This window comes from Athene cunicularia, assembly GCF_003259725.1.
Source record: "Athene cunicularia isolate RWA chromosome 1 unlocalized genomic scaffold, athCun1 chr1_part1, whole genome shotgun sequence".
NCBI classification, from domain to species: Eukaryota; Metazoa; Chordata; class Aves; order Strigiformes; family Strigidae; genus Athene; species Athene cunicularia.
The window spans coordinates 119,340,910-119,366,500 of record NW_020799091.1 but is presented as its reverse complement, the minus strand read 5'-3'; the positions used below and the strand labels follow the sequence as shown (position 1 = coordinate 119,366,500).

General features: G+C 38.6%; 1 protein-coding gene across 1 annotated transcript in view; it reads right to left on the bottom strand.

The window, feature by feature from the left end:
- The window catches only part of ABI3BP (ABI family member 3 binding protein), a 171,848-nt gene that overhangs the window by 48,826 nt on the left and 97,431 nt on the right, over window positions 1-25,591 (bottom strand). The window contains exons 21-32 of the mRNA XM_026841045.1: window positions 25,062-25,136; window positions 24,123-24,197; window positions 23,494-23,568; window positions 22,152-22,217; window positions 20,861-20,941; window positions 15,906-15,974; window positions 13,085-13,132; window positions 12,562-12,636; window positions 10,359-10,433; window positions 6,251-6,298; window positions 5,377-5,451; window positions 600-674 (exon numbers count right to left, since the gene is read on the bottom strand). Of these exons, the coding sequence (XP_026696846.1) occupies window positions 600-674; window positions 5,377-5,451; window positions 6,251-6,298; window positions 10,359-10,433; window positions 12,562-12,636; window positions 13,085-13,132; window positions 15,906-15,974; window positions 20,861-20,941; window positions 22,152-22,217; window positions 23,494-23,568; window positions 24,123-24,197; window positions 25,062-25,136 (837 nt within the window). The remainder of the gene's footprint in view (window positions 1-599; window positions 675-5,376; window positions 5,452-6,250; window positions 6,299-10,358; window positions 10,434-12,561; window positions 12,637-13,084; window positions 13,133-15,905; window positions 15,975-20,860; window positions 20,942-22,151; window positions 22,218-23,493; window positions 23,569-24,122; window positions 24,198-25,061; window positions 25,137-25,591) is intronic.

Genomic DNA, 25,591 nt, shown 5'->3' with positions numbered 1-25,591 from the left:
TTTTTTTTTTTTTTTTTTTTTTTTTTTTTTTTTTTTTTATTAATTTTTTAATTTTATATTTTTTTTTAACTATTGGTGGAATTAGTGAATATACACTCACTCAAAAGGAAGGTTTAACTGATGCTTTCAGAACCATCAGGACTTACAGAGGTTTGACAGTTCACTAGTATGTAAATCACTATTAAGTATAATTTTAAGGGTCAAATTCCATTACAGAGCACACAAACATATGAGTGGCTTGAGTCACAGATATTTAGAGTCATACATGAAGGCCCTTAAATATGTTTTCCTCTAAGCATCTTTTGATAGGCGCAGAAAAGATGCAGTTTCTTCCAGAACACTCTTATCATGTTTGTATGCTGTCTACTCTGCTATGTAGATTATTTATCAGTGACAGCTGTCATGAGACTGAAAAGCATAAACAACTCATCAAAACTCAGTCATTAAAAATACAAACCAGCTCTATCTTTAAACACATATTTAATGATCATCAGAAAATCTATTTGTTTGTAATACAAAGAGATGTTTATTAACACTTGATTCATTGAGGAAAAACAACCCAAAAGAAACCTTGAATACACACAAAACAACGTACTTACCAGGTTTTGTGTGTGGTACATCTGGACTTGGTGATGCTCTGGGCTTGGAAGAGACTCGCCGACTTTCTTTTGGACCTGTGAAGATCAGCAAAGTTTTGAACATTTTACTGAGGATTATGATTCAACATAAATCTTTTGATTTTCCTGATAGGAGATTCATTTCCTGCAAACAAATTTTTGAGGAAGCACTTCCATTTGAAAATAATCACAAAGAGATCTCCCATCAATGCAACCAATATTATGCTGGTGCAGAGAGAAAAGACAAAGCAACTGTTAAGTGCAGTATTGGATTAATTCTCTACTCCTCTCAGCTCTATCAAATAGAGCTTTCTACAGAATAAACTGCTGTAGTTACAGGATCACAGAATCATCTAGGTTGGAAAAGACCTTGAAGATCATCCAGTCCAACCATTAACCTAACACTGGCAGTTCCCAACTACACCATATCCCTCAGCGCTATGTCATAGAATCATAGAATCATTCAGGTTGGAAAAGACATTTGAAATCATTGAGTCCAACCATCAGCCCTACTCTACAAAGTTCTCCCCTACACCACATCCCCCAGCATCTCATCCAAACGACCCACATCCAGGGATGGGGACACCACCACCTCCCTGGGCAGCCTATTCCACTCTCTGACCACTCTTCCTGTGAAATTTTTTTTCCTAATATCCAGTCTGACCCTCCCCTGTTGCAGTTTAAAGCTGTTCCCCCTTGTTCTGTCACTAATCCCCTGTGAGAAGAGACCAGCACCAGCCTCTCTGCAATGTCCTTTCAGGGAGCTGTAGAGAGTGATGAGGTCTCCCCTCAGCCTTCTCCTCCTCACACTGAACAGCCCCAGCTCCTTCAATGGCTCCTCATAGGATTTGTTCTCCAGGTGCTTTCCCAGCCTCGTTGCCCTCCTCTGCCCTCGCTCCAGCCCCTCGAGATCTCTCTCGTATTGAGGTGCCAAAACTGGACACAACACTCCAGATGTGGCCTCCCCAGTGCAGAGCACAGGGGGACTGTCACCTCCCTGCTTCTGCTGGTCACACTATTGCTGATACAAGCCAGGATGCTCTTGGATTTCTTGGCCACCCGGGCACACTGCCGGCTCCTGTTCAGCTGCTTGTCAATGAGAACCCCCAGATCCTTCTCTCCCAGACAGCTCCAGCCACTCCTCCCCAAGCCTGTAGCCATGCAGGGGGTTGTTGTGGCCCAAGAGCAGGACCTGGCACTTGGCCTTGTTGAAGCTCATCCTGTTGACATTGGCCACCGATCCAATCTATCCAAGTCTCTCTGTAGCTCCTTCCTGTCCTCATGCAGACCGACACTCCTGCTTAACTTGGTGTCATCTGCGAATTTACTGATAATACACTCTACGTCCTTATCAAGATCATCAATAAAGAAGTTAAACAGAAATGGTCCGAACACCAAGCCCCGAGGAACACCACTTGTGACCAGCTGCCAGCTGGACTTAGCTCCATTCACCACCACTCTCTGGGATCGTCCACCCAGCCAGTGCTTGATCCAGCAGACCATATGCTCATCCAGGCTATGAGCAGCCAGTTTTTCTACGAGAATACTATGGGGAACTGTGTTGAATGATTTTTGAAAATCCAGGTAGGTAATATCGACAGCTTTTCCCTCCTCCAACAGTCGGGTCATTCTGTCATAGAAGGAGATCAGGTTTGCCAGTCAGAACCTGCCTTTCATAAACCCATGCTGACTGGGCCTGATCCCCTGGTTGTCCATTATATGGCTTTTAATGGCACCCAAGATGACCTGCTCCATGACCTTCCCTGGCACCGAGGTCAGACTGACAGGTCTATAGTTTCCCGGACCCTCCTTTCTGCCTTTCCTGTAGATGGGTGTCACATTTGTCGCCCTCCAGTTCAACGGGAACTGCCCAGTTAGCCATGATTTCAGGTAAATCATGGACAGTGGCTTGGCGAGCACATCTGCCGATTCCCTCAGCACCCTTGGGTATAACCCATCCGGTCCCACAGACCTGTGTGCACCCGAGTGGTGCAGCAGGTCTCTGACCACCTCCTCTTCAACTGTGCTGACCTCAGTCTGCTCCCCCTCCCCATCTCCCAGCTCCTGAGGCTGGGTGTCCAGGGAACAGCCAGTTGCACTGCTACAGACTGAGGCAAAGTAGGCGTTGAGCACCTCAGCCTTTTCCTCAGCCTCAGTTACCATGCTTCCCTTTGCATCCAATAAAGGAGGCAGATTTTCCCTAATCCTACTTTTGCTGTTAATGAATTTATAGAAACATTTTTTATTATCCTTAGCAGCTATAGCCAAGTTGAGCTCTAGTAGCGCTTTGGCTCTCCTAATGCTCTCCCTGTATAACTTCACTACAACTTTATAGTCTTCATGAGAGACCTGCCCCCTCTTCCAAAGGCACCTTTTGTTCTTGAGATCCAGTCAACGGTCCCTGTTTAGCCAGGCCGGTCTCCTTCCCCACCTGCTTGTTTTTTCAGCACACAGGAACAGCCTGCTCCTCTGCCTTTAAGACTTCACTCTTGAAGTGTTTCCAGCCTTCCTGGTCTCCCATTTCCTTCAATGGATTTTGTTAATCAGTCTTTTGAACAGGTCAAAGTTAGCCCTCCGGAAGTCTAAGGTGGCAGTTTTACTAACCCCTCTCTGTGTCTCTCCAAGGATCAAAAACTCGACCATCTCATGATCACTGCACCCTAGACAGCCTCCAACCTCCCCCACAAGCTCTTCCCTGTTCACAAGAAGCAGGTCCAAGAGGGCACCTTCCCTGGTCGGCTCACTCATCAGCTGTGTGAGGAACTTATCCTCCACACATTCCAGGAACCTCATGGATTGTTCCCTCTCTGCTGTGTTGTGATCCCAGCAGATACCCGGGAGGTTAAAGTCCCCCACAAGAACAACGGCAAGTGACCACAAGATTTCTCCCAACTGTTTACAGAAGGCTTCATCTACCTCACTGCTTTGGTTGGGGATCTACAGCAGACTCCCACAGCAAGATCTGCTTTATTGGTCTTTAACATAATGCAAACACTCTCAACCCTGTTATCACTTGATTTCTGAGCTCTCATAGCATTCTCTCATATACAGGCCCACTCCACCACTTCTCCTTCCCTGTCTATCCCTCCTGAAGAGCTTGTAGCCATTGACTGCAGCACTCCAGTCATGTGAGGCATCCCACCACGTTTCTGTTATAGCTACTATGTCATAGTTCTCATGCTGCATCGTGGCCTCAAGCTCCCCCTGTTTGTTGCTTATACTGCATGCATTGGTATAGATGCACTTGAGATGAGTTAGTGAATCCAACACCTTTTTGTGAGTGTGGGCTCCATTTCCTACCAGACCCTTCTCAGGTGCCTCCACGGTTTCTAAACATCTTTCCCTTCTTTCAAATGAAATGGCATATGGAGAGCCCTCCTTCAAGCTATGTCATGTTTCCCTTGAGCTTATTCCTAACAGGCCCAGTTATCACCCCCTCCCCTCTCATATCTAGTTTAAAGCTCTGTCAATAAGCCCTGCTAACTCCTGCCCCAGAAATCTTTTCCCGCTCTGGGACAGCTGCATCCCACCTGTCTCATTTTTTACCAGCAGACTAAGTGCCTTATAAACCTCACCATGATGGAAGAATCCAAAATTCCGACAGTGGCCCCAGTCTCTAAGTCACATGTTAATCAGGTGTGTTTTCCACCCTCTATCACTGGTTTTCCCTTCCACTTGAGAGACTGATGAAAACACGACCTGAGCTCCTGAACCTTCAAATAGCCACCCCAGCACTTTGAAGTTCTTTTTGAGTGTCTGTAGACTTCTCTCTGCCACCTTATCATTACCTGACTGGAAAACCAACAAAGGGTAGTAATCAGAGTGCTGCACCAGAGCAGTGACCTTCCCTTTAATATCTCTAACCCAAGCCCCAGGGAGGCAGCAGACCTCCCTATGGTATGGGTCTGGTCAGCATATGGGCTCCTTTGTACCCCTCAGAACATTTCAACATGACTCTTAAATCCCTCCAGGGATGGGGACTCCACCACTGCCCTAGGCAGCCCATTCCAACACCTAACAACCTGTTCTGTAAGGAAATACTTCATAATATCCAGTCTAAACCTTCCCTGGTGCAACCTGAGGCCATTACCTCTTGTCCTATCGCTTGTTACTTGGTTAAAGAGACTCATCCCCAGCTCTCTGCACCCTCCTTTCAGGTAGCTGTAGAGGGCGATGAGCTTCTCCCCTCAGCCTCCTCTTCTCCAGACTAAATAATCCCAGTTCCCTCAGCCATTTCCAACAGTTTCCCTAGTTGTGCTTCTCAAGTGTTTCATATTCAAAAAATCTGCTGCTCATTTAAATCAACTTTGCATTTAAAAAAAGAAAAAAAAATCTCCAGCAAAGCAGTCAAAGCAGAAGAAACATGGAAACTTACTTACCACTAATTTTTAAATGGATGGAACTATTTCCAAAATTTTGGGAACAGAAAAATACTGTAATTTTACACTTGTAAATGATAACTAGAAAATAAAAATACCTCTGTCACATTCCATGGAAATTAAGACACAAATTTTCCTATGTGCAAGGGCTCAAGATGAGTGTTAGCACCCACATCCCTACCATTATATGTTACTGACATGTAAAAATATCTAGCTGATTATCTTGTTCCATGACAGTTATATAGTAGAAATTGATTATGACAATAAAACACAGCTTATTCAATAAATATCTGTGTATCTTCAAAGAACTCATAAATTTTGACAGTCTTCAAAGTGATAAAACTTTCATGCACTAAAAGGCAAAAAACCAGTAAGCTTACTTGCTCTAGTTGGAAGAACATGTGGGCTGGGTGATGTTTTAGGTTTGGAAGGCCCAAGACGTGTATCTTTAGGAGCTGAAAGAAAGAAACAGGGTTATACTGTACAAATATTTTCTGAGGTATCAGTGTCCACTACCACCCATAACAGTCAGCGAAAACAGAGAAAAGATTTGAACTAAAGATATTCTATGGAAGTGATGCAAAAGAGAAGGTTATAGAGAAAATAAATAAACTTTTGTGACATCATCAACTCAGCATGTGACAGAATTACTGGTTCTATTTAAGAGGACTTAAAAAAATAAAATAAGAAAAAACCAAAATAAATATCTTCAAATACAAAGACACTGCTGATCTGTAATGGAGGTTGTACTGGAATGATGTGCAGTACCAAATTCAAATTATAAAAATGCTTAGTCAAATGGATCTATCTCAAGGAATCACATGACCCAAAGATCAATGAAGTGATTCTGTTCTGACTGTGGAAATAAGGTTTGAGTAAAACAATTATATTTCAGATCTCTATGAAGGACTGAATTTCATTTAGTGAAACTGGAGAGGAAGGGAAGCAGAGAAAGAACACTTGCACCATGCATCTCTGCTCACCCAAACCATATAACTAGAACAGTGCCACCTCTACAGTATGACTGAGGACACGTAAGTTAGGATCTTGTTCTGATCTGCCCTCTGCCACATGTGCATAACAACAAGGATCCTCCTCAATTATTTTGTAGAAAATAAGTAAAGAGACAGAGAATCATGACGCAAATTAAGGCACATACAAAGAAAGGTGACAAGTTTTTGCAGGTCTGCTCTTAATGATTTGTGTTGAAGAGGAAAGGCAACATGACTATTCAAAGTAAGAAGGTATCATTATCTACTGTTGACTTTGGTTTCTCAGTTCTAAATGTAATTGGTTCCAGAACTGCACTGGCATGATAAAAACAAAACCAAGTACAACAACAATCAAAACATTACAATCTAACTCCACAAAGATCATACCACCCCTGCTACAGCCAATGACAGAAGGTCACTCCTCCTTGAAACTCAGTACATATCAGAGTATTACACCACTCAGAATCATCTCCAGTTCAAGGCAATAGCTCTAACACAGAACAGAGCCCAGATATATATCTGAAGCTTTTGTAACAAGCCGCAAAGAAATTCTAGGTGATTTTTCACCTTCAACATTGTACACATTCCTGACTTATTTCAAGGTTTTGAATCAAACAATAGGCACAGACTTACTGGGGGAAAAAGGAACCTTAGTTATCATCTTCCTGCCCATTTATCCAGCGACACCATCTAATACTGCATATATCTTGGATACCTGTACTGGATCTGACTGGGATGGAGTTTATGCTCCTCATAGCACTCCCTGTTGCAATCTGCTTTAGATTTGTGAAGTCTTGACAACACACAGTATTTTAGCTATTGCTGAATAGTGCTTGTTACAGCATCAAGGATGACTTTGTTTTTCACTCTGCCTCCCAAGCAAGTAGTCTGGGAGTGGGTAAGATGCTGGGAGGGGATACAGCTGGGACAGCTGAACCAAATTTGTAGAATCATCACAGAATCATATAATGGTTTGGGTTGGAAGGAACCTTAAAGACCATCTAGCTCCACCCCCCTGCCATGGGCAGGGACACCTTGCACTAGCCCAGGTTGCCCAAAGCCCCGTCCAGCCTGGCCTGGAACACTGCCAGGGAGGGGGCAGCCACAGCTGCTCTGGGCAACCTCTGCCACTGTCTCATCACCCTCACAGGAAAGAATTTCTCCCTTAACTCCAAGCTAAATCTACCCTCTGTCAGTTTAAAACTGTTAACCCCTCGTCCTAGCATTACACTCACTGATCAGGAGTACCTCCCCACCTTTCCTGTAGCCCCCTTTAAGTACTGGAAGGCCCTCTAAGGTCTCCCTGGAGCCTTCTCTTCTCCAGCTGAACACCTCCAACTCTCTCAGCCTGTCCTCACAGGGGGCTGCTCCAGCCCCTGATCATCTTTGTGACCTCCTCTGGACCCACCTGAGCATGTCCATGTCCTTCTGATATTGGTGCCCCCAGATCTGGACACAGCACTACAGGTGGGATCTCACAAGAGCAGAGTAGGAGGACAATCCCCTCCCTCGCCCTGCTGGCCACACTGCTCTGGATGCAGCCCAGGATATGGTTGGCTTTCTGGGCTGCGAGTGCACATTGCTGGCTCATAGTCAGCTTTCCATCCACCAACACCCCAAGTCCTTCTCTCTGGGGCTCCTCTCAGTCCACTCACGGCCCAGCCTGTATTTGTGCTTGGGATTGCCCCAACCCATGTGCAGGACCTTGCCCTTGGCCTTGTTGAACCCCATGAGGTTTGCACAGCCCCACCTCTCCAGCCTGAATGGCATATCCCTTCCCTCCAGCATGTTGACTACACCACACAGCTTGGAGTTGTTGGCAAAGATGATGAGGGTGCCTCGATCCCACTGTCCATGTCATCAACATGTTAAACATCACCGGTCTGAAGGAACAGCACTTGTCGCTGCTCTCCACTTGGACATTGAGCCGTTTACTACAACTCTCTGAGTGTGACCATCCAGCCAATTCTTTATCCATCGAGTGGTCCATCCATCAAATCCATGTCTCTCCAGTTTAGAGACAAGGATGTTGTGTGGGACAGTGTCAAAAGCTTTGCACAAGTCCAGGTAGATGACAACAGTTGCTCTTTCCTTATCTGTCAACACTCTAACCCCATAATAGAAGGCTACCAAATCTGTCAGGCATGATTTGCCCTTTAGTGAAGCCATGTTGGCTGTCACCAATCACCTCCTTATTTTCCACGTGCCCTAGCACAGTTCCCAGGGGGATCTTGTCAGGTACAGATGCAAGACTGATTGGCCTGTACTTCCCTGGGTCTTCTTTTTTTCCCTTTTTAAAAATGGGGCTCATGTTTCCTCTTTTCCAGTCAGTGAGAATGTCACCAGACTACCACAGCTTCTCAAATAGGATAGATAGTGGCTGAGCCACTTCATCCACCAGTTCCCTCAGGACCCAGAGATGCATCTCATCAGGTCCCATGGACTTGTGCACCTTTCAGCTCCTTAGATGGTCTCAAACCTGATCTCCTACAGTAGGCAGTTCTTCATTCTCTCAGTCCCTGTCTTTGTCTTCTCGACTTGGGCAGTGTGGCTGGAGCCCTTGCTGGTGAAGACTGAGGCAAAAAAGGCATTGAGTATCTCAGCCTTTTCCATATCCTGGGTAATGAGGTCTCCTGTTTCCTTCTGGAGAGGGCCCACATTTTCCTTAGTCTTCTTTTTATCACTGACATACCTATAAAAGCTTTTTTTGTTGCTCTTGACATTCCTGGCCAGATATAATTCTATCAGGACTTTGCCCTTCCTAACCTGATCCCTGGACGCTCAGACAGTTTCTCTGTATTCTTCCCAGGCTATATGTCCTTGCTTCCACCCTCTGTAGGCTTACTTGTTTTGTGTTTGAGCTTGTCCAGGAGCTCCTTGTTCATCCATGCAGGCCTGGCGTTCTTACAGGACTTCTTTGTTGGGATGCATCTCTCCTGAGCTTGGAGGGGGAAATCCTTGAATATTAACCAGTTTGCTTTCACTGCTCTTCCCTCTAGAACTTTATCCCATGCTACTCTGCCAGCAGATCCCTGATGAGGACAAAGTCTGCTCTCCTGAAATCGAGTAGCAAGCTTGCTGTGTGACCTCCTCACTGCTCTAAGGATCTTGAACTCCATCATTTCATGGTCACTTCAGCCAAGGCTGCCCCTGAGCTTCGTACTCTACCAGACCCTCCTTGTTGGTGAGAACAAGGTCCACCACAGCACCTCTCCTCGTTGGCTCCTTTATCACTTGGAGAAGAAAGTTATCATCAATGCACTCCATGAACCTCCTGTGTTGCTTACGTGCTGCAGTGATGCCCCTCCAACAGATACCGGGCTGGTTGAAGTCCCCCATGAGGACCAGAGCTTGTGAACATGAGGCTGCTCGAGTCTACAGAGGGCCTACTCCACTTGGTCTTCCTGGTCAGATGGCCTGTAGCAGACCCTCACTATACTGTCCCTGCCTTTCCTTTAATCCTGACCCATAAACTCTCAGTCAGATGCTCATCCATTCCCAGGCAGAGCTCTGTGCACCCCAGCTAGTCACTGACCGAAGGGGTCATACATCATACTTAGCAACAAAACTGGGAGGTAGTCTTTCCAAAGGACCTATTGATCCTATACTGGCATCAGTCTGTGGTGGGATGTGGAGAGTGGTTGCCTTTGTATCATTTGTTTTTTTCCCCCCCTGTTCTTTTCCTTCACTTGTTAAACTGTCTTTATCTTGAACTATGGGGGGTTTGCCTCCATTTTGCTCTTCTGATTCCACTACTGGGTGGAATCAGCAAGTGGCTAGTGGGTATTTAGTTGCTGGCTGGAGTCAACTCACTACAGTGCCTCACACAATTGCTGGTGTGAGTTGTATACCTTTCTTCCTCCACCCTTAATTAGCCCAGGGTTGCATATTGCTCTATACCAAGCTGTGTAAACATTATAGAAAGCGTAACACAATCTTAAATCTCTGAACAACATAAGGGCTGTGCAAAAGTGAAAAGTATAAAGGAATTATTGTGCTTGGAAAAGAAGAAACAAGTATACAATTTGAGAAATACAGAAAAAAACCCTTCCTCTTTGCAATCACATCCCTCCTTTTCATGTCTACTTTTCCCAAGCAAATGCACACAGAAAAGACCTATTTTCACAGTCAACTGCACAAAAATGCCTACTGTTGCAGTTACTTAAAATGTAAAAAAGAACTGAAGATTTAAACTTAACCAGGCTACTTATTATTCCCACATGCCATGACATGTAATACTGGATTTTATTCCTCAAGAAAGGCTCCAACATATACGCACAAGGGGTACATATAAATCTGAAGCACTACTGATCACAGTAGAATTCATAAGACACATGTATCAGTATGATAAGGTAAATAAACGTACTTACCATGTTTGGTTTGTGGCACCTCTGAGCTTGGTGATGCTCTAGGTTTGGAGGGAACACGTGGTGTTTCTTTTGGAACTGGAAAAAGAAAAAAAAAAAAGGCAACTATTAAAATCTTTCAAGAACTGAGACTGACAGAAGACACAATATTAAAAAAGAACACATGCTTTTGGGACCCTCTGGAAACACAAAGATCTTGTATGAGTAATGGAGAAGTATGAATGTCTGGTTCACAAAGAAACAATGCTGATGGAGAACCTCTGTGACAGGATAACATGAAGCAAGGCCAGTAGAGATGGACTTGTATAAAAGATGAAGCGGCACATGACAGAAACTGAGTATAGAGACACGTAGTCGAAGGTGGATTGTGGTGCTTCCATCCACTTTACTGAACACATTTTGTGTGAGAAAAACCAAACAAGATGATTATGAATTGTTAATGTAAAATCACAAAAAAGCTTACAGAAGGTCTGAATTTAATAGTAGAAATTTATGGCAGTGGAGTACAGTGAAGATGTACTTGTGACACTAGGTGTACTGAGAAAAAAGCAAAATGTGATGGTGTAGGTAAAATTGTTGGTTTTAGTTAATCAGTTCTATGTGTTATAGACTCCAGGACTGCATCAGAAACAAAACATAAAAGCTATTATGAAAATTGAAGAGAATAATCCCACTTACAATTAGTACGACTTGTCTAGTAACTGCATTTTGAATTATATATTATGTATATTGCCTCATATAAAAACTGTTATATTGAATTAAGTCTCTGAGAAAGCAGTGTATGCAGAAACATAATGTGAGCTTAGTTCTCGTATGGGCTTCAAGGAGATATCCAAATATATATCACTCCCTTATACAGAAAATGGCTTTTTAGGGACACAGTTCTCTAGCCCTGGTGGCCTATTTCAAATGCAGTTTATATATACAGTTGGAATCAGAGATTGTTTTCTGGATGCTATATTATTAAAGAGCATTACAGTGTATTGCACCGCACAATCATATACTTCAGCTCTAAACTAGTATAGTTCTAAAATAAAACTGGGTGTTTAAGGGGCATAAGGATGTGAAATTGATGCTATTTTCTCACATGTCCCACATTAGAAACAGAGGCTCAATAGAAATGGTATCCAATCTGTGTCAATCCTTCTGTATGGGTGACCATAAAAAAAAATTTCTTTGGAACTTTTAAGAAAAATCACAAGATAAGTGTATGATGCTGCTAAAAAAGATCTGTATATTATAGATTCTTTTTTTAAACACAGAACAGTACAAACCTGTAACATTTGTGTGGCAAAGTAATTTTCTGAGAAGAGCAGACTACCATAATAAAAAATGGCCACAGAGGTAAAAGCTCAGTTTATGAGAAGCTGCATTTTAAGTTGTAGTTTGGAAACAATGTTTTACAATCAGCTGACATGGTTAAACAATTAGGAGACAACAAGGATTTTATCTGTTTTCTACATGAGAAAATATCTAACACCAGATTTCAAAAATATTACTCCATGTCTACAATTTAAAGATCTTCAGTAAAGTGATTATCATGTAGTTTTTCACATTTACCAAAAGATAACATATGTTGATAGTTGATAGCCTTGTAATTTTCTGTTGATATGGTACCAGCTGCATAGCAGAGGACAAAGAGTCATTTTTTCTCTGCCTACCATGGAATTAACTGCACTCAGGTTTAATGACATAGTATAAAAATCTAGTATTCTGGAATATTGCATAAATTATCATTAATGCTAATAAATACTAATATTTGTAAAGAAACAGTAACTGCGCTGGGTTATAGGCTTCTGTTTACGCATAAAACAATAACATCATGAAAATAAGTAATTGTGACTTAAAGAGGAAAAAACATACTTATTCTACCAATACAAAGCACTGTGGGAAAGTATTGTACCACCTAAGTAGCCATAATATCATACTTTAATTGCTAGGTATTTCCTTTAGTTACCACTGTAATCTGAGTTTAACAGCAATATTCTCATCCTGCTGACATGAAGTAGCAGAGATTTATTCTTCTGCGTGATGAAAAATACCCAGTGAATGTTACTGCTCCTGAAAACTGCAAATAAACCATTGAACACACAGCAGCACAGAACCCCATTATGTTTTAACTGGCTCAGATAACTAAACAGCTGCTCAGATATACGTTTCAATCCAATATAAACTGTGTTAAAAATAATCACACAAAGCAGTTTACCATCTTTGGCTTGTGGGATATGAGGTTTAGGTGAAGTTTTAGGTTTAGAAGGGATACGTCGAGTCTCCTTTGGAGCTGGAAGAGAAAATGTGGGTAGTAAGTTGGTTAAATTGCACAGCAATTAGCATCGGATATAAAGTTGAACACACAAAAAGAAACCTCACACCTGCAATAGAGAAAAAAAAAAAGTATCCTTATAGGAAGTAGGAAAGAAACTTAGGTGATAGTCACTTTTGAAGCTCTGGTTTTATTTTTTTTAAATAAAAAGCTGGGACAAGCACAGACAAGCATAATTATGAGGAGTGTGATTCAGAGCTGCCAGCATCATTTTCTTAAAAAAAGAAGACATTCCAACTGTGAAGAGAGCAATACTTCCCACTGTCATGAATGCCAAGCAAGAGAATTACCTAGAAGAAAAATTAAGTTTAATGAAACAGTCCTAAGGCATAAGGTGATTAACTTCAGCGATGCTTTCTGTGATGAAAAAAGCAAACACAACAGCTTGTCAAGGAAATATCATTACCTATCGTTGACCTTGGTGGTTCAATTCTACGTGTAATAGGTTCCAAGACTGCAACAGAAACAGCGTGACAAGGTAAGTATGGAACAAACTCCAAAAACCTTAAAATTACTCCCCTGGTAAGTATAAATGCAGGTGTTAATACTACACCGCAGTAATGCAAGTCTTCAAATTAACTTTTACTTTTTAAAACCATGGACAATTAAACTTTCTAATAATACAAGTTCAATAAGAAAAATAGAATTGCACAAACTTGACGGCAATGGAAGCAAAAATATGCTAATGCAAATCAGCAAATCCTAGCACAAGCAAGGGAAGAGACCACATAGGTTAACTCAGACAGCAAGTAATTCTTGATATACAAAAATGTCAGGTATCCCCAAACTGAAGAGTGCTATTACTTGAAAGTGGCATGCTGACCACAACACACTTGAATTTTTCCTCTAAGGTGAGCAGTCAAGCAGAGGACTAAAAGGCTTCTATTGGTACAAGTATACAATTATCTTAAAAAAACCCTTATTTTGATAAAGCCTCTTAGTTTTTTCTCCTTATATCCTCTGGCAATTTGGATCACAAATACATCATGCCCTTTTCCTCCACACAAACTATGCCAAATTGGGGGAAAAAAGGGGAAAAAAATAAACACAATCCTAAATTATGAAATGGAAACATCATTTAAAATTTCCTGGCAGTACAGAAAATTAATTAAAATAATATTGATTGATAAAGTCTCCCCTCTCAAGGCAGTAACAACTAAAGTAACATATAACATACAAACATGTGCACCTAAAGATAGAACCTTTTCTATAACCTATGCTCATCTCCCAAACTCCTTATACATCTTTTAAAAATGGGATTTACAATAAGTAAAATTATTAAACTTTGTTTGCAATTGATGTTTTTGATATTACAGTATTTCTTACGCTTCTATTAACATTCACAGTATAATACAGCCTAGTATTAATACTGCTGCAAATGAGAAAAAAAATGCCAGAACAATCAGCACTAAATTCTTTTTGTGACAATGGCCAGATACTGTACAGAAAACTTAAACTAGTTACAAATCTAATGTGCTTACTACATATCGCTGGTTTGCAATGACTTTGTCATTATCCAAGCTCATTGTTTACCTTCAAAATTCAAATTTACAATCTTTTTCTATAAAATACTCATCACTATTTTCAGCTTGCCTTCAAAAAATAAAAAAACCCCTTCAGATTAAGAATAAAATGAAAATGTTAGGTCTGCAAATTGTTTTTTGAAGCAAATTGGCTTCTTTTTCGTATAAATAGTATCCCAGAATAATGAGCAAGTTCCCTCTGCCCTCCAAGAAATAAAAGTTGAAGTTTTTCACCTTTTTACTTTCTACATGAATAGCAAGCCTTACAGTACACAATTTCAAAAGAAGCACCCTATCAGATTTAGCTTGAGGTGTTTTGGTCTTAGCTGATATTTTGGGCTTCAAATGTGTGGACTGTGATTTTGGATACTGGAAAAAACTAGGTTGTAAAACCAATATTAAAGCTGAAAGTAAATGGTGTCCCATAGAATAATCACATTCACATTCAATGTTGAAGAAAAGAAGTCCAGGAAAAGACCTTCAGACCATATAAATGAATAAACAGAAAACAAAACAAAACAAAACAAAAATTAATTAATTAAATAAATAAATAAATAAATAAATAAATAAATAGAAGAAAACAACCAACATTGCTATGGATTTAATGCATGAAATATGGGCAAAACAAGCAGACAGAGCCTTTGGAGAAAGTAATAATAAAAGAGTTTGATGTTTGTCTGCAGCAAAATTAGCTACTAAGTGCTTAGCCAAAAGTCACAGAAAAGAGAGCTAAGAAACGATGCTCCGAAAACACTGTTATCCAATGTTCACCTTGGCAAATCAAGATTATTACAAGAGTTTTAAGAGTACTTTATGAAGTATAATTTATTGCAGTTGGAAACAGTGAATTTGAGTGATTTGTTGCTAATTAAATGTAATTAATATGTTTTGGTTAATCAATTCATTTAAGCACAGACTTAAAGCCATCCTTGTCCAGTAAAATATGTATGTAGTTGGCTTCATCCAGGTTTTAAAGAACAAAGCTATACCTCTGAAAACATCTTGCAAGTGCTTCTCAGAACACAATCTGCACAGTAAATGCAAACAGTGATTCAAAACTTCCTTTGAATTAGATAAAACATTTCAAGGCTCACTGCAAAGGATACCTTTGTTCTTAGTCTACATTAAAAACAAACATATTACTAAATCTTTATTCCCATACCAAAAAAAAAGGTAACTAGCATGTATTACTTTATGTAAACGATCCTCCCCACTAAAACTAGAATTACTTTTTTTTTTTTTCCCCTTAAATTGAACACAAGTTTCCATGGATTAATTGAAAAGATGCAATATTTTCCATAAATTTGAGGAATGGTCAAACAATGCTTGGTTATGTGCAACAAAGAACTCCCCCTTCTGCAGAAACTGTTTAGCAGTTTGTAGTTCTAAATGTGATTGATTTTAGATTAAGTATAGTATCTCTATATTTCATAAAATCTTTATTACAGTAATTCTTATTCTTTCCTCTTCTAATGTAATTGAGGCTTTTAATCAGATACCTTTGAAGTGATACCCTGTCTTTTAGAATACATTATCTCTATGCTAGAAACATGGAGAAATAATAAAACATCAAGACTCTATTTCCATTTGTTGGGTTTGGACCACATATGAATAAGCAAGAAGCTTACAGGAAACTGTTTTCAACTGCACATATTATCAGAGCAATGAAAAGAAGAATGACTAAAGATGACTCATAATCATTACCCTCTGCAGTCTTTGGACGTTCATATGTGTAGGGGCTCCTAGTAGTGACTGACACCAGAATGGCTGCTGCTGGAATAAAGAGAATTTTTCTTGAGAGAAATATAGGTGCATCTGTATCTATTTTCCAACTCCTGCTATGGCTCAGCTGCTCGTGCTTCCCAATTAAAATCCGCCTCCTCCCCACTATTCAAATGGAAACACTGAGTAAGTAATAAATCTACTGAATGTTCTTAAGCAACAGTAACTACCCTCTGGGTCTTTTGCTGCTTTTTGAAAATAAAGGGTGCATTTATGCTACAGGAACACCACTGGCAGAGGAGCTCTTGAGGCTTCATCATCCTGTTTTTCTGATTATTTTTTTTTTCCTCTCTTTATGGCTGTAGACCACTGAAAAGAAACAGTTCCAGGGAAATCTTTTTTCTTTGGTAAACTTTTCCACTAATTTTCCCAAGTTTCTTCCACAGTGATGCAAAGGTTAGATGTAAAAGATTTCAGGTGTAAATAACTGCAAAGTCACAGGTCTACAGCACAGTAGATAATCAAGTTAAAAACCTTCCCACCTCTATCTAGAGTAATTAATTAGGTTTGAAAGGAAAAAAACTTCCAAAGAATCTGACAGTTATAAAGAACTTCAAAGACAGAGTTGGTACTACTGTTTAATATTAGCAAGACTTTACAATTGGAGTCCATTTTCATTCCTAAATATAACTAAAATAATTAAATAACCATTGTGCTTATCCAAACCTTCAAACTTTACATTTACTCTGCTTTGACTCTTCTCAGCCTATTTTTTATTACCTACACCTCCTTATGCTTGCTCTCCTTTCATCATGATACAGATTTTAATTAGGAAAGAAAAAATGATTGATGAATATTGTACAATGTGTTTCAATCTTTATTTTCAGACTTACTGACAAATTGTCATGTCAAAGTTCACAAACATTTTAAGAATCACAGTTACACTAATTCTGAGGAAATTACCTTAAAACTTTTAAATACAATAAAATCTGAGACCTAATACTTCCAAAACTGACAGTTTAGATATAAATTTATTTTATTGCTTTATTAATTTATTCAGTCTGAATAAAGGAACTAACATATTCAGAATTTTAAATCTTGCCTTATTTATTTACTGGCAATTTTTATCGTTAATGATTGATGTATTTGATATTATTGCAAGTAATTTAAGAAAGCAAAATACTCCAAAATGTCTTAAGGACAAATAATTTGGGCAGTTAAGTAAACTGGTTGCCCAGATAAGTTGTGGAGTCTCAATTCCTGGAGATATTAAAAAAACCTGTCTGGACATGGTCCTGGGCAACCTGCTCTAGCTAGCCCTGCCTGAGCAGGTGGTTGGACCAGGTGAAATCCAGAGGTCTCCTGCAACCTCAACCATTCTGTGATCCTGTGAAAGGACACAGCAATTGCCTAGCATTGTCACAGGCTATTCTGGATGCAAAAAGACTTTAGTTTTGGAAGAAAAAGCTCTACTGGGAACTGAAAAGTTGAAAGAAATTCTGACAGCAGTTATGAAGTTTTCCTATGTTCTCTGGGAATGGTTTCTCTAAACTAACGTTCACTAGGTAGGTAAATCTCCCCTCAGGACAATCCCCTTTAAAGCCATGTCATGGAAAATGATAATGCATGAAGTGGCTCATGTGAAGTGACAGCACCATTCTTTAAAAAAAAAAAAAAATATTCCAACCCAGACAGTGCAATCACAGTTTTTGCTCCCAACCACAGGGCTCTGGTACTAGTTGGGGTCAAAAGGTGAAGAATGAGAATATACAGAAGCAACTATGGAAAAATCATCCACTAGTAGGACCCTTTGTTTGCCGAGTTCTTCTCTGAATTGTCACAAGTGGAAGTACAGCTCTGACATGACAAAGATCAGCAGGCAATTCTTACCTATTTAACAACTGGAGACCACTTTTCTACACCTTGAAGCACTGAGTACTGCATAACATATGCACATCTAAGCATCACACTTTGTTATACATCAAAGCAAAGAAATCTAGTAAGAAGCATACTAACCTACAAGTTAGGTACTTTGCACATTCTTCCAGAACTAACCTATGGCCATATATTCATTGCATATATTCATTGCACCATGTTTTTCTGATGAGTCATGCAGATCTGTTTAAACTTTTTAATTTCTTTGTTTTTTCAAACATGAAATTCAACAACGCCATCCTTCTCCCAATCCTAAAGAGATTCTGAAAGTCTCTGGTAAAGATTTCTTCTGATCCCATTTAAAAAAAGTTCATTAATAGATACATAACTCATATTTCATGTAAACATTTCTAGATAAACAGAAAAGCTTGATCTGGAAAATGGATTTCTCAGGGTGATGATGAGAGAAGAATAAGATTGGGAGGAAATAAAATGCCTTTCACTTCCTCTGACCTTTCTGAAAGCAGAGCATCTGAATAAAACTCCCAGACAATATAAGAGAACTTTGACATAGAAGTTACGCTTATTATTAAAGAGTTTATTGGGTTATTAGATTTTTGGGTTGTATGCACTGAGCAGCCAGGTAACCTGAGACTTTAAAGGATAGAAAATAGTCAGAAATACATGCATCAAGTTATCAAGCAGAGTTTTCATAGGCTGAGAAGGCATGGTTCTCTGCTATGACTACACTGCAGAAGATGCAGGTTTGGAAGCCCTTCCAGGACCCTCACAGTCCTGGGTAAGGAAGAGAAGACTGTAAAAGGAACAACGACATGTATGCACCATTCTATCTAATATTACTCTATCTTAACTTCAGTACTGTATTAAGACTATGGAAATTTATAAATACTAGGCAATTGAGATACTCTTCTACACAGATAAGTTCTGCTTTTTTGTTGTTAAAACAGTTATGCAGTTCTCGCAAAATTCTCATATCACACAAGTAGAAATGCATGGACAGATATAAAGAACTAACATCTTGTACTAAAGGCACAAGAGAGTGTAAATTTATAATGCATCTACAGGGACTTAACAGGGGTTCATTATAAAGAGCTGTTCTTGCACATTTCTGGAAAGAAAATGTTGCAGTGCAGTTGGAAGCATGGTAGAAAATACATTATAATTTCATTTACTGAAAAATGGAGAACTTGGAGAAATGTTTAGATAGAGAGATTGACACTAACAATAACACAAGCGAGCACAACGGTTGGGCATGACCACACTGGCAACAAGAACTATTTTTTCACGCAAGCAACAGATTTAATTAACCAAATACCAAAAAAACCCCAAAGCTGCAAACTTTCACTAGAATGTACAGTTGGTTTGTTGGAAAAACTGAGCATTGTTTCTATGTTGTTGGTTTTTGGCTTTTTAAATTTTTTTTTAATTTTTTACTCCACTGCAAAAAGACAAATACTTTACCAAAACCAGTACAAAAGTCTTATTAAGAATGAGAGCCAAAATTAACTTTCAGGAATTCTGTTTGACCCAAGGTAGGTCATTAGTAAGTCAGTGATCAAGTGTGAATTCAGCACATGTTTTTAATTATTTTGATCCACTGTTAAGGAAAGGTGACAACCAGTGTTATGACACAAGTTTTTAATTTAAGCTAGAATACAGAGGAGATCCTGCTCTTTGACCCTTTTGCCACCTATCCAAAAAAACAGGTTATCCCCATGCACTGAATATTTTATACCTCAAATAATAATTTCTAAACAAGAATATAATAATTTGTCCCCTCAGAACAAATGCCAAATTCACAAATACCTACTCACAGGAAGATCATTACAAACTTAATTATGATTAAAAAGTGTTTCATAGTATTCAATCTGATTGATCAGTGAAATCACTAACAGGAAGAGAACAAGCAAGAGGCACGTGTACAAATACAGAATTGTGCCACCTTCTTTGTAGTTATATAGAAGCTTTTTCTATAGGCATTTATTGCAGAAACATCAATATACAGTGTTGATCTTGGCAGTCCAAGGGTGTAAAACAGTTTTATGCAACAGTTGGTCTTTTTCTTCTGTCATTTCAAAAGACCATGCAGGATTTAGATCTATATTCAGATATAGACATCTAGAGCAAAGACAAATGTAATTATTCTAGTAATACAACACTGGATTTCCTACACTAAAAATATTGTAGGAGCTGTAATCACCATGAAAAACTAATTACGCACACAATTTTGAGACAGTTCCAAGTCATAAATACCATTTAGTTAACAAGCTGCACAAGGGATTACTTGGTCTGAAGAGAGTAATTATTTTTATGAGCAAAAGAATAATTCACAGAGAATCTGGAAAGAATTTAATAATATTGCCTGATCTCTTCCAGAATCAATTAATAAATTCTTACAATGTACAATTATGCAATTTTAAGCTTTCTAAGTTCATTATAAACCATGGAACACTGGTAATATTTTTGTAACTGTATTCACTTATTCTTCAGCTCCAGAAAATACTAGGTGTCTTTCATCCTCTGACACACATCAAAGACCAAATTCAACCCTGATGTGAAGGTGCAATTTCATTTGTCATCATAAAATATGCCTTTCCTAAATTCCAGAGTAGAATTTCACTCTTATTTTCACACTTTCAGTAAGTCTACATATGCACTAAGGATCACTGAATCAGTAGGAATGCTATGGCTCTAGGTAAGGTGCTGTAACCATCAGCAAAACAGGAGAATTTGCATTTTGTGGACCCTATGCAGAACTAAGTTGGAAAACTTGTTATTTTGCAATGAAAAGCAGGAAGAGAATTTGTTTCAAGGACAGGCCATGCAACTTGGTGATTTGGGATGTAAAAGTTACAAGTTTTCTTGCCTTCTTCAAAGCTTTTTGGTTCAGTACAAAAATAATATCCCTCAAAGAGTACAGCTCCCCTCAGTCCCCATCTTTCTGATGATTAAGTGCTGAGCTTCATACAGAGTAAATTTAAATTAAAGTATACTACTTAAGTGAGACATTATAACAAATGTTTGCTACGAAAGTTAGTTACCAGGTTTAGTTCGTGGCTTTTTGGGTCTGGTAGATGGTCTAGGTTTAGATGCAGAATGTGTGAGTTTTGCTTCTTTAGGAGCTGAAAGAAATATACTGGATTATAAGATTATCTTTGCACTGTATCACATAAAAATCACATTCTTCAAGCCTGAAATGAAGAAATGAATGGCTACTGAGGACAAAAGCAGATGGTGAAATCAGATTTGCTGAGAACGCTTCTCAAAAATCTTCCTAAGACTTCACTATCCCAGTTTGTTCTTCACTATAATAATCAGTAAGTAAATTTAGAGTATGTAATTGTAGTTTACAATCACATCAAAATGTTCCTCTCATTAATTTCATTTTTGAAGATACTTAAGAGGTAAAATAATAATGCTGTTTGTCCTTTTGAACTCCAGGTCGATTTTAAGCCATCAAAAGACAGGTGGACAAAATATGCAAAAACGTCCTCAATTTTCAACGCTGTAAATAAATTACTGATAGGGACCTGGAAAAATACAGGATGAGTAACAAAAAAGGGAATTGCTTCCTAACTGTAGCAACTGAATTCTGTTAATAAAAAGGAAGTAGTTTCACCTAAATGGTAAAAATTAAGAGCAATCAGTCCTAGAAACAGGTTTTTCCCCTGAACACACATGGGCTGAAACTGTAATTGGCTAAATATGACGGTTAATCTGAGACCAGATAAAGTTTAAGGTAAGCTTCAGGTAGTACAGTCAGTAGTTTTGTTCATTGCTATAAAGCAGTGCTATGAGACTGCTTTCTAATAAAAGGTTTTATAGCAATAGAGTGGAAAAGCAAATGGCATTTATAGAAATAACAAAGTAGAATAAGACATATTAAATGACTGAGCAGTTATTTTCAAGTCAAAATGACATTCAGGATTCATGAAAGAACAATAGAATTAACATATCCATCTAGTGCCACAGGAATCCTGCACTGAGAGTTCTAGGATTAATGTCCACAATACTAACCTTGCACTTGGCCTTTCAATATTATTTCTAATGGCTTTCTAATGATTTTCTGAAGGTAAAGTGTGTTGGTGTAGAAAAACTCCCAACAAAATGAAAGACAATTTTGATCCCCAAAATTATACTAGTATGAAAAAAAGGTCGTTCCTTTTTCTTCCAAGTTTAGAAAAACATGTTTCTGAATACTTATTTCCTAACTTTTCTCCTCTCAGAGAAATGGATTAAATATAGTAAAGGTTATGAGATGAAGTAACAGAATATGAACCGTGGCTTGTACTGCAAAGAAGAGTGACCAACAACTACAGAAACATGTATTACCTAGTGTTACTTTTGGTTGTTCAACAGTCTGAGAAGTTTTAGGCTCCAAAAGTGGTGGTTTAGGGGCTAGAAAAGAAAAATTAAAGTGTAATTGAACAGATCGGTAAATGTATCTGCAGTAAGCCAAAAGCATTACCATTCCATGGTTTGGGAGGTTGGTTTGTTCGTTTTAAAATAGACTAGATAAACATGCAACTAAGTCCTACTTTTACACAAAACACTCTACCCTCCTTTTAGTTTTGTTTCCTATGAAAATACACTGTATGCTTGTGGCTATGTCTGAGAGTCTGCTTCTAAGTCTCCTTCCCCATATGTTCTCAGGACATTTCTAATCCACTGTTTGATACAATCAATAACTACATTTCTTTTATGTTATGGGAGAATAGTGAGAAAGGACAGATGAGGTCTTTGACTAAGAAAAGACTGCAATCCATTACAAATACCAGAGAATCTATACCAAAGAGGAAAATTCTAAATGCCAAAATCTTGTTGAAAATCTTAAATCAGAGGCTGCAGCTGATTGCAAGACACATATAAGACATCAAGGGCAACTCCTGCATTTTATTCACCTGTCTATTTTATAAGATATAAAACCAGAAACATTTTAGGACTCTAGTAATGCACACCACAATATTTATTCATCCAGCATCTGAATCACTAAAGGATCTAAATTCATCTCATTTAATCCCAAATCAAAAGAAAATGAGTACAGAGATTATTTTTTCATCAAAATGCAAAAAGAAAAAAGACACAACATGATGATAATGTTCCCATGGTTAAAGAATGAATCTCATGTGTATATGAAAGTTTCCCTTTCTACTTTGAGAAAGCTCTCCTATTTCCACTAAAATGGCAACCCTTTCCATTGAGTTGCCTGCAGGAGGACTTATTGATCACAAGAGCAGTACTTTATTTTCAATCAACACAATAGTTTTATTGTGAACAGCAAAGATTACATCTTTGCTATAGTATGGAAGTGGGACGTGGGAACTGGCAAAATAAATTGTAGAAATAACAATTATATATATTGTTTATACAAGTGATATAGAAAATCCCTGTGCCACCCAGACTTTTTTTTTTTCCCTTCCAGCCCTTTAAAAAGGTTACAAAACTAGAGAACTTTTTTTTTATTTTTATCACTGGACCCAAATGTGTAAAACTGATGAGCTTAATTCTCATTCCTTTTGTTAGTCAACATCAAATGACCGAGTTCAGAATGGTGAGTTAGTCAAGATGCTCATGTATTGCATAGCTCCTGTCCTTTTTGGGAAGTTTTGCTTAGATATTTTTAGTAAACATATGTCTCTGCCTACCAACTTATAAAAATGGTGTGCACAATTACCAGGTTTCACATGCTGTACTTCTGGGGTAGCAGATGGTTTCAGTTTAGAAGGAATAAGTGGTATTTCCTTTGGAGCTGAAAGAAAGAGCTCAGTTTGCAATCAAAAATTGTTTAACAGTGGTTTCCCACAACAAACAGCACATGCCACAAATTTATATTGAAGAAAAGACAACTTAGTATGGAATGCAAAAGCCATCTGATGAAATCAGTTTAAAGTGTGGAATCAGTTTGAAGTGTGGAATGGAGATGATACTGAAATGCTGTGCCTTGATCAGAAATAGATTCTCTGTCTCCAGAACAATTAAAACTTTCACTATGAAAGCTCTACGTATCAGACATGCATATGCATGAGAGTGAGAGAGATAGACAGAAGACTCTAATAAAAGGATGATTGAGTTTTTCATGCAAGTGGCAAGTTTTACTTCTCCGAGGACAGTAAAACCATCCTGAACTATGTTCTCATATAGAGATATAGCAAGAAGAATCAGCCTAATGACAATGGAAGAACAAGACTCTATAACCAGGAAAAAGAACAATGATTATGCATGTGAAATGATATGCTGGAAGAAATGCATTAATATGGGATGAAGTGCTCAACACAGTTTTTCACTGGGTGAAAACAACTTTACCTAATGTTACGCTTGGCCAATGAAAAGGACGCAAAGTTTTAGGTGTGAAAGATTCCAGAATGGATTCACTTGTTGCTGTTGGAAAAAATGGTGACAGTCATAAGAAAGCAAAGAGCTAATGGAAGAAACTCTTCCTTCATAAGCAAAACCAAATTTGTTTTTACAAGAACAACATATATTTCACTAATGATTGGACACTTATAGTATGTGTACGTATGGTATGCATTAAGAGAGAAATTGAGGTTTTTGAACTGCACAGTTTCAGTGACTGTAAAACATCACAGTTGTGATGTATAGAAATCCTGGATGTTCATTTACTCCTACCTTCATTGCAACTGGTCTGAATCTCAAGCACTTCCAAAGAAGATTTTAAGCTGAGCTTTTGAACATTTTGAGTTTTGGTCCATTACTTAAGGAAGATGGTGTGGTGAAAAATGCATGAATTTAATGAACAAGACATGTTGAACAATCAGACATTAAATCCATATAAAATTTTGAGTAGAAAGCTGACAACTGATCCAATTACGGCTTCTGTCCAAAAGCACTGAGTGTCTGTGACTGTTAACCAATTTCGCGCCCTTAAGGATATACTCTCCTTAGTATTTTTGAAAACGCTACAGCAGTAGAATGCAGCCTATGGCTGCACTACAGTATTTCCATCAGCACTACTATACAATAAATACTGTTTTCTCAGTTATCTATGTGGCATATTTTTCAAAATACTGAAGGACAATCATGTGACTATGAGCTGCCATATGCATTTTAAGTGTGAGAAAGCACAAATTTTAACAATTAACAAAAATCTAAATTCAATATTTGATCTGTTAGGGTCTAATCCAAACATGCACTGAAAGTGAAGATTACCAGGGTACTCATTTCAGTGAGTTTTAAAGCATGGTTTGAGCTACTGAATTAAGAACTAAGTAGATATTGTTGTACCTGGTCCAGCATCTGCTATTTCAGTTTTACTAGGTGTCACAGGGCTTGAAAGAACAGGCTGAATACCACTGAAAGCTATAAAAAAAACAGGTCACAGTATCTATGATTATCAGTTCTACACAGAGCTTTTTTGTTTTATAAGAACAAACAAAAAATGTTACAGGTTATAACATACCTAATCTGCAATGCAGAGGTCCACTCACAACAATCATGACTTACCTTGACAATGGAGCAGTGCTGGTTTAGAGTGGGAGCTGAAGCTAGTGGTTAAATGACAACTGAAACCAAAGTGTCAGACAACCTAACTTACCATTACTTTAGATAGCATGGTCCATGTACTTTAAAGCAATACAGAAAATATAAAGATAAAAGAACTTCTAACACTATGGTTATAAGCATAAAACATTCAAAAAAAAAAAAAAGGCAGAAAAAATATAATCACCAAAACTAAAACCACTGCAAATATATTTCTGTAAAAGACTATCTTAATTCTCTTCAGGAGTTTGTTTTCTGTCAAGATTTTCTTAGTG